The 14,970-nt window shown below is 42.1% G+C and overlaps 1 protein-coding gene across 2 annotated transcripts in view; it reads left to right on the top strand.

The window, feature by feature from the left end:
• The first annotated feature begins 343 nt into the window (after nt 1-343).
• The window catches only part of SLC25A16 (solute carrier family 25 member 16), a 33,951-nt gene continuing 19,324 nt past the window's right edge, over nt 344-14,970 (top strand). The window contains exons 1-3 of one of the 2 annotated variants that reach the window (XM_047761685.1): nt 344-623; nt 9,351-9,443; nt 13,243-13,376. In XM_047761685.1, coding sequence (XP_047617641.1) covers nt 500-623; nt 9,351-9,443; nt 13,243-13,376 — 351 coding nt within the window. In that variant the 5' untranslated portion in view covers nt 344-499. The remainder of the gene's footprint in view (nt 624-9,350; nt 9,444-13,242; nt 13,377-14,970) is intronic. The other variant, XM_047761686.1, reaches the window with a different exon arrangement.

The following is a 14,970-nucleotide window of genomic DNA, read 5'->3' as shown; positions in this document are numbered from 1 at the left end:
GAACCCGCAACCTCATGATTCCTAGTCGGATTCTTTAACCACTGAGCCATGACGGGAACTCCTGGGGCTCATTTTTAGGAAGGTCATAAGCAGCCCGCTGGATGGTTCCAGGTCAGTGGTCAATACAGGTCAACGGACGGTGGAGGACTTTCTGAGGTGGCGGGTTTTGGAAGGACCTTCTTGCTGGCCATGTTTCCCTTCCTCCGTCCGTAACAGAAGAGGCCTGAAGAGTGACTCCAGCCAGAAGCAGGAATTTTGGGTGAGGCCGGGGCGTGGGGATACGTCCAACGTGGGGGTGGGGGGAGGTGACGCCCCCTTCGGGCCTTGACCCAGGCCCCGCCTCTGGCGTACGCCATCAGGCCGCGCCGCGCCGCACCGCCGGCGGTATTCCGTCCCGCCCGCACAGCGGCGGGGTGCCCTGTCACCGCCTGCTCTGGGCATGGCTAGGGCTCTTGGACTGTGAGTTGGCGACCAAAGCCCCTGCGCGGCCCTGATCCTGATGGCGGCGGCGGCGGCGGCCCTGGCAGCGGCCGAGCCACCTCCTGCGATGCCGCAGGCAGCAGGAACCGGAGGACCCGCCGCTCGCCGAGACTTCTACTGGTTGCGTTCCTTCCTGGCTGGAGGTGGGTGTCCGTCGGGAGGACCTGGTCGTACCCCGAGCTTTAGGGGCAGGATCCGGGGCAGGTTGGGTGCTTGCGGCCGCGATGACATTCTCGGACTTGGGCTGTTTCAATGCCCTGCCAGGTGTTTGCCGGGACCTGCTATAACCTCTTTCTATAATCAATTGAGTAATTTCAGCAGGGTCCTGCAGAGGAAGGGCCTTGAGCTGTCGCGAAGCGGTAGGGGACCTGGAAGGGCTGAACCGGGCACCCATTCTTCAGGGTTGGATAGCCGGGAAAATAGAGGACTCCCTTCAAAGACCCCAGGGTTTCAGTGAAACATGCTGGGAGCTCCTTTCTTGTATAAAGACCATGAACGACTGGTGTAGAATTGGATTTTGCTGTTTGCTTAAAAGAAAAATATTGGAGGACAGCTTATTTTTTTTATATAATGATTTTTATTTTTTTCCATTATAGCTGGTTTACAGTGTTCTGTCAGTTTTCTCCTATACACCATGGTGACCCAGTTATACATACACGTATACATTCTTTTTTCTCATTTTATCATGCTCCATCATAAGTGACTAGACATAGTTCCCAGCGCTACACAGCAGGATCTCATTGCTAATCCATTCCAAAGGCAATAGTCCGCATCTATTAACCCTAAGCTCCCAATCCATCTCACTCTCTCCCCTCCTCCTTGGCAACCACAAGTCTATTCTCCAAGTCCATGATTTTTTTTTTTTTCCTGCGGAAAGGTTCATTTGTGCCATATATTATATTCAAGATATAAGTGATATCATATGGTATTTGTCTTTGTCTTTCTGACTTCACTCAGTATGAGTCTAGTTCCATCCATGCTGCTGCAAATGGCATTATTTTATGTCAGAGTAGTATGAGGACAGCTTCTTAAAAATGACTAGGAAATTGTGCAAAACTGTCTACAACCAAAACTGCTTCCGGTGATTCTAGCAAACTGTGCCACAGCTGCTTGACGGTTAGCTGGTGCAGCCCTATTATTGGTGTGACTGTGGGCCCAGAAGGTTCATAATGTCTCTCAGATTGTTTGGGTTGTTATCACTTAATTTTTTGTTAAGGCTGGGAATTTGTTTTCTCAGCCTGGCTGGTGAAATTTCTCCAGGCCAGGGGTGGAAATTGTGCCACAGCAGAGACTGGAGCCACCTTAACCTGCTGAGTCACCAGGGAACATCAAGGCTGGGAATTTTATTTTGTTTTAGTTGTTGTTGTTATTGTTTGGCCTCATCCGGGGGCATGTGGAAGTTCCTGGTCCAGGGATTGAAACTGCACCACAGCATTGACCCAGGCCGCTGAAGTGATAACATCAGATCCTTAACCCACTTTGCCCCAAGGGAACTCCAAGGCCGGGAATTTTAAAAATTCCACATTATGGAGTTCCCATCATGGCTCAGGAGAAACAAATCTGACTAGCATCCATGAGCACGCAGGTTTGATCCCTGGCCTCACTCAGTGGGTTAAGGATCCGGCATTGCCGTTAGCTGTGGTGTAGGTCACACATGGCTCGGATCTAACATTGCTGTGACTGTGGCAAAGGCCAGTGGCTACAGCTCCGATTTGACCCCTAGCCTGGAAACCTCCATATGCCACAGGTACAGCCCTGAATAGACACACACACACGCACACACACACACACAAAATCCACATTATGAGGAGTTGTAAAAAATAGCTGGGAGTTTCCTTCTTGGCTCAGCAGTTAATGAACCCTACTAGAATCCATTAGGATGCGAGTTCGATCCCTGGCATCTCTCAGTGGGTTAAGGACCTGGCGTTGCTGTGCGCAATGTGGCATGGATCCCACATTGCTTTGGTTGTGGCGTAGGCCGGCAGCTACAGCTACACCTCTGATTTGACCCCTGGCCCAGGAACTTTCATATGCCGTGGGTGCGGTCCTAAAAATACACATACATACACAAAAGATAATCTGTACACTGCATTAGTATTAAGAATTATTTTGTTCTGTTGATAAAAAGGAATTCATTCATTCATACAAGGAATATTTGAGTGCCTGCCCTGCATCTGCTACATGCTCAGTGTACATCAGGGAACAAAACAAAGATCCTAGAGTTTACATTGGTTGGGAAGTTGTGGTGAGAAAGACAATAAACAAGAATGAAAAAAATAAGTTATATAGTATATTAGAAAATGATGGTGGGAGTTCCCTGGTGGCTCAGCAGATTAAGGATCCGGCATTGTCACTGCTGTTGCGTTTGTTTGATCCCTAACTGTGGAACTTCAGCATGTGGTTGGTGCTCCCCCCCCCCAAAAAAAAAAGAAGAAAGGAAGAAAGACAAAGTGATGAATGAAATGGGAAGAAATAAAAAGAGAATGGGGCAAGGAAATGGAGAGACTAAGTGGGTACAGTATTACCCAATAATAAGCCTCACTGGGAGGATGAATGACACTTGAGCAAAATTGAAGTGAGGGAGTTTATTTAGCAAGTTGATGTCTAAGGAGGAACATTCCAGGTGGAGAGAAAAGCTAAAACAAAGGCTTCAAAGTCAGGGAGGGCCTTTTCAGTCCAAAGAACGGGAGAGAAACCTATGTGGCTGGAGCCAGGTGGTTTTGATGGGCGAAGGAGGTTAGAAAGTTAAATGGGGCAGGAAATGAAGGGCCTTGCAAACCATTGTAAAGATTCTGACATTTAGGAGTGAAGTAAGGAGCTATTGTAAATCTTTAGTACAGAAGTGACACAATATGATATGTTTCCAAATGATGCCTTTGGCTGCTCTGTGGAGAATAACTGTAGGAGTGTAATATGGAAGCAGGGGGAGGGGAGAAGTTTGATGGTTATTGTGATAGTTTAGATGATGGATGGTGGTGACTTGGATCACGTTAGTAGCAGGGGATGTGGTGAAAAATTGTGATAATCTGGATATAGATAGAATAAATGATTTTCTGACAGAATGAGATAGGATAAGGAAGTCAAGGGAGATTGATTTTGATCTGAACAGCTGAAAGGATAATCTTGTCATTGACTGAAATAGGAAGGCTGTAGGTGGAACAACTTTCATGATAATTGTGGAGGGAGATTAGAAGTTCAGTGTTGGACATACTACATTAATTTTTTTTTTTGTCTTTTCTAGGGCTGCTTCCACGGCATATGGAGGTTCCCAGGCTAGGGGTCGAATCGAAGCTGTAGCTGTCACCCTACACCAGAGCCACAATAACGTGGGATCTGAGCTGCGTCTGCGACCTACACCACAGCTCATGGCAATGCCAGATCCTTAACCCACTGAGCAAGGCCAGGGATCGAACCCGAAACCTCATGGTTCCTAGTCGGATTCGTTAACCACTGCACCACGACGGGAACTCCCACATTACATTTTGTAATGTTGACTAGATATTGAAGTAGAGTCTTGGTAACATGTAAGCAAGGATAGCAACCAGGACTCTCATATGCTGCTGATGATAATGCAAATTGGTAAACCACTTTGGAAAACTGGGCAGTTATCTTTAAAGTTTAATATTTGTATACCATATGATCAGCAGCCCACTCTTAGGTATATAGCCAACATAAGTATTTCTGTTCTTATCTGTAATATTCATAATATCCCCGAAGCAGAAGCAACCCAGATATCCATCAACATTGGAATGTGTAATTAAAATATGGTATCATCATACAGTGAAAACTATGTAGCACTGAAAATGAGTAAATTCCTGCCACACCAACAACGTGTATGAATCTCACAAGCATAATATCGAACAGAAGCAGCCAAATGTAATGTATACTGTGTGATTTTATTTGCATAAAGTTCAAAAACAGCCAAAATTGTTAGCCAAAATGTTGTTAGACCTCAGAAGGCTGATTGGTTATCTCTGAGAAGGCACAAATAGTGATTTGGGGAGTATAGGAGAAGGTCTTCTGGGAGGCTGGTAATGTTCTATTTTTTTGATTTGGGTTGACCTTATGTGGGTGTATTCACTTTGGTGGAATTAAGTGGCATACTTAACAATGAGTGCACCTATCTCTATATATTCTTACACTTGACTACATAAAGTCTTTTTTTTAATAATTGCTTTTTAGGGCCACACCTGTGGCATATGGCAGTTCCCAGGCCCAGGGTCCAATCAGAGCCGCAGCTGCAGTCTACACCACAGCCACAACAACATGGGATCTGAGCCACATCTGTGACCTACACCATAGCTCAAGACAATGCCAGATCCTTAATCTACTGAGTGAGGCCAGGGATGGATGGATACTAGTCGGGTTTGTGGTAGCTGAGCCACACTGGGAACTCCCATAAAATCTATTAAAACGAGGGAAAAAAATTGGAGACAGCAAGTGTAGGAAATTCTGCAATGGATTTTTTTTTTTTTATTTCATAGCTGTACATGTGGCATATAGAAGTTCCAAGGCCAGGCACTGAATCCCAGCTGCAGCTGTGACAATGCTGGATCCTTTAACCCACTGCACTAGGCTGGGGATCGAACCTGTGACTCTGCAAAGACCCCAGCTATTGCAGTCATATTCCTAACCCACTGTGCTGCAGTGGGAACTCCTGCAGTGGAATCTTGATTAAGCTGTGTACTTTTTAGAACCTTGCACAATTCTTTTTTGTTTTTTATATAATTTTTTTATTTTAACATCAGGTTTATTAAAGTATATTTTATGTACAATAAAGTTCACCCTTTCTTGGGTGTGCAGTTAATGAGTTTTGACAAACATGTTTTGTAATGACCACTGTTATCAAGATGGAGAATGGTTCCATTACCTCCAGTTATTTCCACTTTCATTTGTATTCATGCCTTGCCTCTCATCTCCAACCCCTGGCAGCCACAGATATGTTTTCTGTCTCCATAGTCTTGCCTTTTCCAGAATGTTGTATAAATGTAATTATACATTTACATATACTAATACAGTATGTAGCATTCTGAGTCTGGCTTCTTTTACTTAGCAGAATGCATCTAAGTTTCATTCATATTGTGTGTATCAGTAGTGTGCTGCTTTTTGTTACTGAGTAGTATTCCATTGTATGAATTTCCCACAGTTTCAATCTGTTGATGAAAATTTACTGTTTTCTAGTTTTGTGAATCAAGTGACTGTGAAAAGTTGCACACAGATTTTTATAGCCATTATAGGCTTTCCTGGTGCAAGTGATATGAGAAGATATCATTGGGCAAGTTACTTAATCTTTCTGTGCCTCAGTTCCCCTGCCCCCTTTTTTTTTTTTGTCTTTTTAGGGCTGCACCGGAGGCATATGGAGGTTCCCAGGGTAGGGGTCTAATTGGAGCTGTTGCTGCCAGCCCATGCCACAGCTCACAGCAACGCCAGATCCAAGCCCCACCTGCGACCTACAGCACAGCTCATGGCAACGCTGGACCCTTAACCCGCTGAGCAAGGCCAGGGATTGAACCCTAAACCTCATGGTTTCTAGTCGGATTTGTTTCCGATGCGCCACAAGGGGACCACCTCCCCCCACCCCCCCAGCCTTTAAATGGGAAAATAAGAGTACCTACCTCAGAAGATCTTAATGATTAAATGAGAAAGTACCTGTAAAAGCTTTGGCACAGGAGTTCTTACTGTGGCCTAATGGGATTGGTGGCTTCTTGGGAGCGCTGGGATGCAGGTTCCATCCTCAGCCTGGCACAGTGGTTTAAGGATCTGGCATTGCCATACCTGCAGTTTAGGCTGTGACCGTAGCTTGGATCCGATCCCTAGCCCAGGAACTCCATATGACTTGGGGCAGTCAAAAAAAAAAAAGAAAGAAAAAGAAAAGAAAAGCTTTGGCGCAGTGCCTGCAATTAAATCTCCTTGCTTAGTATCTGGTAAAAAGGAAACCATATTTGTTCTGTTTGTGTTTTTTTGGCCATGCCTGCGGCATGCAGAAGTACTGGACCAGGAACTGAACCTGTGCCACAGCAGCGACGGTGCTGGATTCTTAACCCACCTAGCCACCAGGGAATTCCTATACTTGCTTTTTTTTTTTTCTTTTCTTTTTAGGGCCACATCCATGACATATGGAAGTTCCCAGGCTAGGGGTCGAATTGGAGCTGCAGCTACTGGCCTACGCCACAGCCATAGTAATGCCGATGCACACTGCATCAGCTTGTGGCAATGCCTGATCCTTAACCCAGTCAGCCAAGGCCAGGAAATGAACTTTCATCTTCTTGGATACTAGTCAGGTTCTTAACCCACTGAGCCACAACAGGAATTCCTCCCATACTTACTTTTTATTGCTAATTAGTGGCCTTTGGCAAATATCTTAATTTCAGTTGCTCAAAATGAAGATAAAAGCTGCTTGACCTTACTCAATGCACTTTTGTGATTAATTGAGCTATAAAGTAATGCAATAAGCAAGTCACGGTACTATTAAAGGAAACTACTTATTTAACATATTCTAAATAATTTTTATATAGTTAATTCATAATGACTGGGAATATAATATATAAAACAGAATATTCTGAAACCAGATACACCTGAATGCAAATTATTTTTAGTTTTTCCTCAACTTTAAGTGGCCATGACTATTAGTTTAAATAAGAGAAACTTGGAGTTCCCATCGTGGCTCAGTGGTTAACAAATCTGACTAGGAACCATGAGGTTGTGGGTTTGATCCCTGGCCTCATTCAGTGGGTTAAGGATCTGGCATTGCTGTGACTGTGGTGTAGGCTGGTGGCTACAGGTCCGATTGGACCTCTAGCCTGGGAACCTCCATATGCCGTGGGTGCTACCCCTTAGAAAAGACAAAATAAAAAATAATAAATACATAAGAGAAAATTGATATAGAAGCTTATATGTGGACTTAAAAATTGAGTAGGCATTTATTTTCGGATATCTCAGAGTATGGATTTTAGCATCAATTGCATAAATAATTGATAAGTTATTAAGTTATTAAGTAAATGTGAGTAAAGTTTTAGTCTTAGGTTTTAAAAAGTTTGTAAAGTATGACTCTGCATTCACTCATTCAACAAATATTTATTGAGTACCTGTTAAAGTGCCAGGCCCTGAACTGATCTGTGGGCATGTAACAGTGAAGAGACCTACAAAATCCCAGTCCTCTGTATCTTCTGGAACAAATGTGCAGTGATGAAGAGCTTAACATAATCATAAAAATGACAAGGACTTTTTTTCTGTCTTTTTTTTTGCCTTTTCTAGGGCCACTTCTGTGGCATATGGAGATTCTCAGGCTAGGGGTCCAGTCGGAGCTGTAGCCACCAGCCTATGTCAGAGCCACAGCAACTTGGGATCCAAGCTGCGTCTAGGACCTACACCACAGCTCACGGCAACGCCGGATCGTTAACCCACTGAGCAAGGGCAGGGACCGAACCCGCAACCTCATGGTTCCTAGTTGGATTCGTTAACCACTGAGCCACGACGGGAACTCCTTTTTTCTGTCTTTTTTAGGGCCACATCCCTGGCATATGGAAATTCCCAGGCTAGGAGTCAATCGGAGCTATGGCTGCTAGCCTATGCCACAGCCACAGCAATGTGGTAGCCAAGCCACGTCTGTAACCTCTACCACAGCTCAATGGCCATGCTGGATCCTTAACCCACTCAGCGAGGCCAGGGATTGAACCTGTGTCCTTATGGATACTGACTAGATTTGTTTCCTCTGAGCCATGACAGGAACTCTAACAAGGGCTTTTTTTTGCTCCATCCAAGGCATGTGGAAGTTTGCAGGCCAGAGACCGAACCTACACCACAGGAATGATCTGAGCAGCAGTAGGGACGACATTGGATCCTTAACCTACCGAACCACCAGGGAACTCCTGGGGGCCTTTTTAAAAAGGGCATTAATTCCTTTAATCAACTTCCTAATCAACCTCCTAAAAGGGGGGTCCTAATCATGAGGGTCCTAACCTTTCTCCTAAAAGTCCCACCTCTAATCACCATCACTGGCAATTAGTTTTCAACACATGAATTTTAGTGGGATGCAAATAGTCTATAGCAGAAGTTCCTGTCGTGGCTCAGCGGAAACAAATCTGACTAGCATCCTTGAGGATGCAGATTCAATCCCTGGCCTTGCTCAGTGGGTTAAATATCCACCATTGCCATGAGCTATGGTGTAGGTTGCAGATGTGGCTCAGATCCCACATTGCTGTGGCTGTGGGATACAGCTCCGATTTGACCCCTAGCCTGGGAACCTCCATATGCCTTGGGTATGGCCCTAAAAAGACAAAAAAAAAAAGACCAAAAAAAAAACATCCAAATAGACTATACAATCTATAGCAAAAAGTTTTTATATTATATTGCTTAGGAGCATGCCAAGCAAATAGGGCTGACCTGGATTCTGATCTATGCTAAAGCCCATGTATGCACATTACTGTCATCCATATGTCCACACATCAGCCTGTGGTAGAGACCAAATACATAATTGCTGAGTGTATAAATGAATGACTGAATTTTATGGGTAAAATTTGGTTATTTTAATGAGTACTCCTCTAGAAGAGGAAGACATTACTTCAAACAGAGCCTTATAGGTGGGTTAATACCTCCAAGTGTATTTCTCCATAACTGCATTTAGCAAGAATCCAGTGTTCATCAGGAATTAGAGGGCAAGTTTACACTTTCTAAACTTATTTTCAAGTCTGATGTGCTCAGTTACTAAGTTCTAGAGAATAAAGGCCTATCATCTATATATTGCTGCCACTGGGAAGTTACCCATGGAGATCAAATTAGAGATTAGAAGGTATGCTAGCTGAAAAAAATAATGATTTCTATCTGGAAAAAAATGGTATGCAATTTTTTCTTGATCTTTTCAAAATTTTCAGGTATTGCCGGGTGCTGTGCCAAAACAACAGTTGCTCCTTTGGATCGAGTAAAGGTTTTATTACAAGCTCACAATCACCATTACAAACATTTGGGTGAGTTAATGAATGCTAAAATAAAAATGAAAATTTTATCCATCTGCTGGCTTGGTTTCCAGTTGTGAATTATAGTGGAAAGAGACATAAAAGGGAGTTCAAGTTTGGTGGCAAATTCTACAAGGGATATATCTTTTATCCATTTTCATCTTTTCATTTACAACAGTGGTTATACATATTATCATTTTAGGGTATTAACATTCTCTAAAGCAAAATCTCTTTAACCCGCTGGAGTTCTACAGAGGAACTCCAACAGTTGGTTTTAGTGGTTTTTCTCAAAATATGGAATGGATATTTATGTTATATATTTATTGTAGCTCATTTTCTTGTCAACATTTTTTTTTTTTGGTCTTATTTTTCAGGCCCCACCCATGGCATATGGAAGTTCCCAGGCTAGGGGTTGAATTGGAGCTACAGCTGCCAGCCTATGCCACAACCATAGCAACACCAGACCCGAGCCTCATCTGCAACTGATACCACTACTACAGCTCATGGCAATACCTACTGAGCGAGGACAAGGACCTCATTATGGATACTGGTTGGGTTTGTCACTGCTGAGCCACAATGAGAGCTCCTTTGTCAATATTTTTAATGCTAGGTAAGTCTGTACTTTAAATAGAAAAACATTGTTACTATTTCTGTGTGCAGAAATGAATTCTCTCTCTTCACAGTACACTACTAATGTATAGAAAGTCTCAGGCCTTTGAACTTACTGAGAGATTATATAGAACTGGAAAGGGAGGAAATGATGTTCTTTCGTTGTCTATATTGAGGGTGAAAAGGAGATAAATTATATTTCCAGTATCTCAGGGAGTTTGACAATAACCCAGCATGTGAATGTCTGAGCAGTACTGTTTTAGTCCTATAAACTTCTCCCCATGCTGATGTATGTTGTTTTGTTTCCTGGTGTGTAATCATTAGATTACATATTCACATTAGATTTCACGCTCTACAGGACTGCATGCCATAGGTTGCAGTGTACCCTACGAGGCAAGCAAAATTTGAAATAGAATTCCTGGTGTGCAACAATGAGCTATTGGTGTAGTATATGGAGTTTCATGCATCTTTAAAATATACACCCCCCCCAAAATATATTAGTGGCTTTTTATTTTATTTTAAATATGTTTTTGGGAGTTCCTGTTGTGGCTCAGTGACAATGAATCTGACTAGTATTCATGAGGACTTAGGTTCGATCCCTGGCCTTGCTCAGTGGGTTAAGGATCCAGTGTTGCCGTTAGCTGTAGTATAGGTCGCAGATGTGGCTTGGATCTGGTGTTTCTGTGGCATAGGCCAGCAGCTGCAGCTCTGATTGGACTTCTCTCCTGGAAAGTTCCAAATGCCTTGGGTGTGGACATAAAAAAAAAAAGCAATAAAAATAAAAATTTTGGGGCATTTCATTTTAGGTGCCCCTCTTTTTACAGGCATAAGATAGTATTTAAATTCTGCTTAAATTTAAAAGCACGATTTTTCACTGTTCAATTAAGGATGATGAAGATATGCTATTAAATAAAAACTAGTTTCTTTTTAAAAATGTATGAGATTACTTCTAAGGCATCAAAAACTACTGTTTATTTTGAATCAGAATTATTATGGGAGTTCCCGTTGTGGCTCAGCAGAAATGAATTTGACAGCCAAGAGGATGCAGGTTTGATCCCTAGCCTTTCTCAGTGGGTTAAGGATCTGGCATTGCCGTGAGCAGTGGTGTAGCCGTAGGTGTGGCTCAGATTCTCCTTTACTATGGCTGCGGTGTAGGCCAGCAGCTACAGCTCTGATTCGACCCCTAGCCTGGGAACCTCCATATGCCTCGGGTGTGGCCCTAAAAAAAAAAAAAAAAAAAAAAAGACAAAATTATTGTGGCCAAATGAAAAGGAAGAAGTGTAATTAGGATTTCTTCTTCCCCAATTTGCAATGAGTATGAATAATTTTTTCCTGTAATATATTTGAAAATCTTTGACCTTCATTTAACTTTTCACAGTTCGTGTGATATAAAAATAGATAGATGAATCATAATATGATTCTTTAAAGATACTTGTAATTTTGTTACTTTTACTATATGTATATATATATATATATATATATATATATATATATATATATATGTTTTTTGGCAATACCTGCAACAAGTGGAAGTTCACGGGCCAGAGATGGAACACCTTTGCTACAGTAGCGACCTGAATCACTGCAGTGACAACCCCACATCCTTATATTTTTTGAAAGTATAATATTTTCACAAGTTTATAATTCAAAAAGTACGCAAACAATTGTCTTTCTTCCTTCCTATTCCCTCATTAGAATCAAGCATTTTTACAATTTTTTTTTCCCATTTCCCTACAGAGTTTATGTATATATATACAAGCATATGCTTATATTTTTCCAAATGTTAGTTCCTGGGACACACAGTTTTTGGAGATGTTACTTTTCTGTGTCCCTCTTTACCTGGCGAAAAACAAAGCTATTAAAAAAAATGTTAGTTCCTTGGAGTTCCTGTCATGGCTCAGTGGTTAACGAATCCCACTAGGAACCATGAAGTTGTAGGTTTGATCCCTGGCCTTGCTCAATGGGTTGAGGATCCGGCATTGCCATGAGCTGTGGTGTAGGTTGAAGACACGGCTCAGATCTGGCATTGCTGTGGCTGTGGCATAGGCTGGCAGCTGTAGCTCTAATTGGACCCTTAGCCTGGGAACCTCCATATGCTTCGGGTGTGGCCTTAGAAAAGACAAAAAAAAAAGTTCCTTATAATACTTGATGAAATAAGTAAATATACAGAGAAGGCTCTAAATAATACACAAGGACGTTCCCTTGTGGTGCAGTGGGTTAAGGATCCTGAGTTGCCACTGCTGTGGTGCAGGCTGGCAACTGTAGTGTGGGTTCGATCGCTGGCCCAGGAACTTCTCCATGCCGTGGGTGCTGCCAAAAAAGGACAAAAAATAAAATAAAACGCAAGGTTGGTATAACTTGAAATGCTGAGGACTTTGCACCCCACAGAGAATACATATTCTTTCCAAACATGCTTGTAACACGTGCAAAAATTGGTTCAGTGTTATACCATGAAGAAAATCTCAGTTTCCCAAAGTAAAAATAGTACAGATTAGGGAGTTCCTGTTATGGCTCAGCGGATTACATGAACTGTGGAGTAGGTCACAGATGCAGGTCAGGATCCTGCATGGCTGTGGCTGTGGCTGGCAGCTGCAGTGACAGTGCCAGATCCTTAACCCACTGTGCCACAAGGGAATTCCTGAATACATTTCTATTAATATTTTTTACGTTTCTATAGATTAATATAAATTAAAATAATTTTAAAATATAATTTGTAGCTGTTCTTGGTATAGTATGCTTTATATTTTTACATGAAGAATATTTATATAATTTGGACATTTGTTTTTTTTTTTTTTTGCTATTTTAGGGTGGCACCCACTGCATATGGAGGTTCCCAGGCTAGGGGTCGAATTGGAGCTGGCCTACGCCACAGCCACAGCAACGCCAGATCCGAGCAGTGTATGTGATTTACATCGCAGTTCACCGCAACGCCTGATCCTCAACCCACTGATCGAGGCCAGGGTTCAAACTTCCTCATGGATCCTAGTTGGGTTTGTTAACCCCTGAGCCATGAAGGGAACTCCATGGACATTTGATGTATTTTAAGTAGATTTGTTATACAGAGGTTACTATTCATGTAATTTATATCATGAATGATGGCATAGTAATCTTTGTCTGTGATTGTCATGAAAATTTGAATTTAGATAATTTTCTCTGTTTTAATAGTATTCGTCTTCTTTTCTTCTTATCTTTCTAAAAACAGGAGTATTTTCCACATTGCGTGCTGTTCCCCAAAAGGAGGGATACCTCGGATTGTATAAAGGGAATGGTGCAATGATGATCCGAATTTTTCCCTATGGTGCAATCCAGTTTATGGCATTTGAGCATTATAAAACGGTACTTGAACTTTTATCTTGTTTTCCTCTCTTATGTCCTTGAATATCATACTTAATTGATAAGGCATTTGCTTTAGCCTTTAAAGTTACTTTGGATGAGTGGATAAAGTAATGCCATTTTATTTTTATTTTTATTTTTAAATTTTTTGTCTTTTTGTCATTTCTTGGGCTGCTCCCATGGCATGTGGAGGTTCCCAGGCTAGGGGCTGAATTGGAGCTGTAGCCACCGGCCTACGCCAGAGCCACAGCAACTCGGGATCCGAGCTGTGTCTGTGACCTACACCACAGCTTACTGCAATGCAGGATCCTTAACCCACTGAGCAAGGTCAGGGATTGAACCCGAAACCTCATGGTTCTTAGTCGGATTCGTTAACCACTGAGCCACGACGGGAACTCCAAGTAATGCCTTTTTAAATAAATAAGATTTGTGGGAGTTCCTGTCATGGCGCAGCGGTTAATGAATCCAACTAGGAGTCATGAGGTTGTGGGTTCTATCCCTGGCCTTGCTCAGTGGGTTGAGGATCCTGCGTTGCCTTGAGGTGTGGTGTAGGTCGCAGATGCAGAGGATCCCGAGGTGCTGTGGCTGAGGCGTAGGCCGGTGGCTACAGCTCTGATTAGACCCCTAGCCTGGGAACCTCCATACGTCACAGGTTCGGCCCTAGAGAGACAAAAAAAAAAAAAAAGAAATAAGACTTGTGATTGTTTATATTTTAAAATATGACTTGTTTTTCGAGTTATCTATTCCAGGATTGTTGGTCTTTTTTTTGTTTATTTGTTTTTGTTTTTGTTTTTAGGGCTATAGCCGCCAGCCCAGGCCACAGCCACAGCCACAGCCATGCCAGATCTGAGCTGCGTCTCAGACCTACACCACAGCTCACAGCAACACTAGATCCTTAATCCACTGAGCGAGGTCAGGGATCAAATCCACATCCTCATGGATCCTAGTCGGGTTCATTAACCACTGAGCCACAAAGGGAACTCCCCAGGATTGTTGGTCATTTTTAAGTAAATTGTGTATGTTTATAGTTATGAAGAAGAGCCAAAGTATCCTTCAAGTAGATAATAATAAATCCATAAAATACTAAAAGCTTTTTGATTCGTTTTTTTGTTTCTCAATTGTAGGAGAGGAACATTGCAGCTTTGGGTTTTCTTATTAAATAAAATAGTGAAACCATATTGTGAAAGTCTTTTTTTTTAATATATTGATAAACTGCTTCTATTTTCAAATTTAAAATGCAATATTTATACAGAAAGTTTGTGTGTGTATATATATATATATATATATATATATATATGTAGTTCACTTATGAGACTGATGCATAATAGTTACCAAAACTCTTTTGAGAAATGTGGCTTAAGGAAGCTTCAAACTGAGTAAAAGATTAGTCCCTTCAGTACATGAAAGTCTTTTTTGAGTAATGGTATAAGTTAACAGCTTTTCTCATACTCACTAAGTTTCTGACTGAAGGTTTATCGTCTCAAACATCTTAACACAGAAAGGGGTTAAATACATCAAATTTCAGAGGGTATCTTAAAATGAAAAACAGTGGAGATTGGGAACAACATTCTAAGCTAGTTAGGCAGATAGAATTGAT

The sequence above is a fragment of the Phacochoerus africanus genome, chromosome 15 (genome assembly GCF_016906955.1).
Source record: "Phacochoerus africanus isolate WHEZ1 chromosome 15, ROS_Pafr_v1, whole genome shotgun sequence".
NCBI classification, from domain to species: Eukaryota; Metazoa; Chordata; class Mammalia; order Artiodactyla; family Suidae; genus Phacochoerus; species Phacochoerus africanus.
This window is presented reverse-complemented; position numbering and strand designations above follow the sequence as displayed.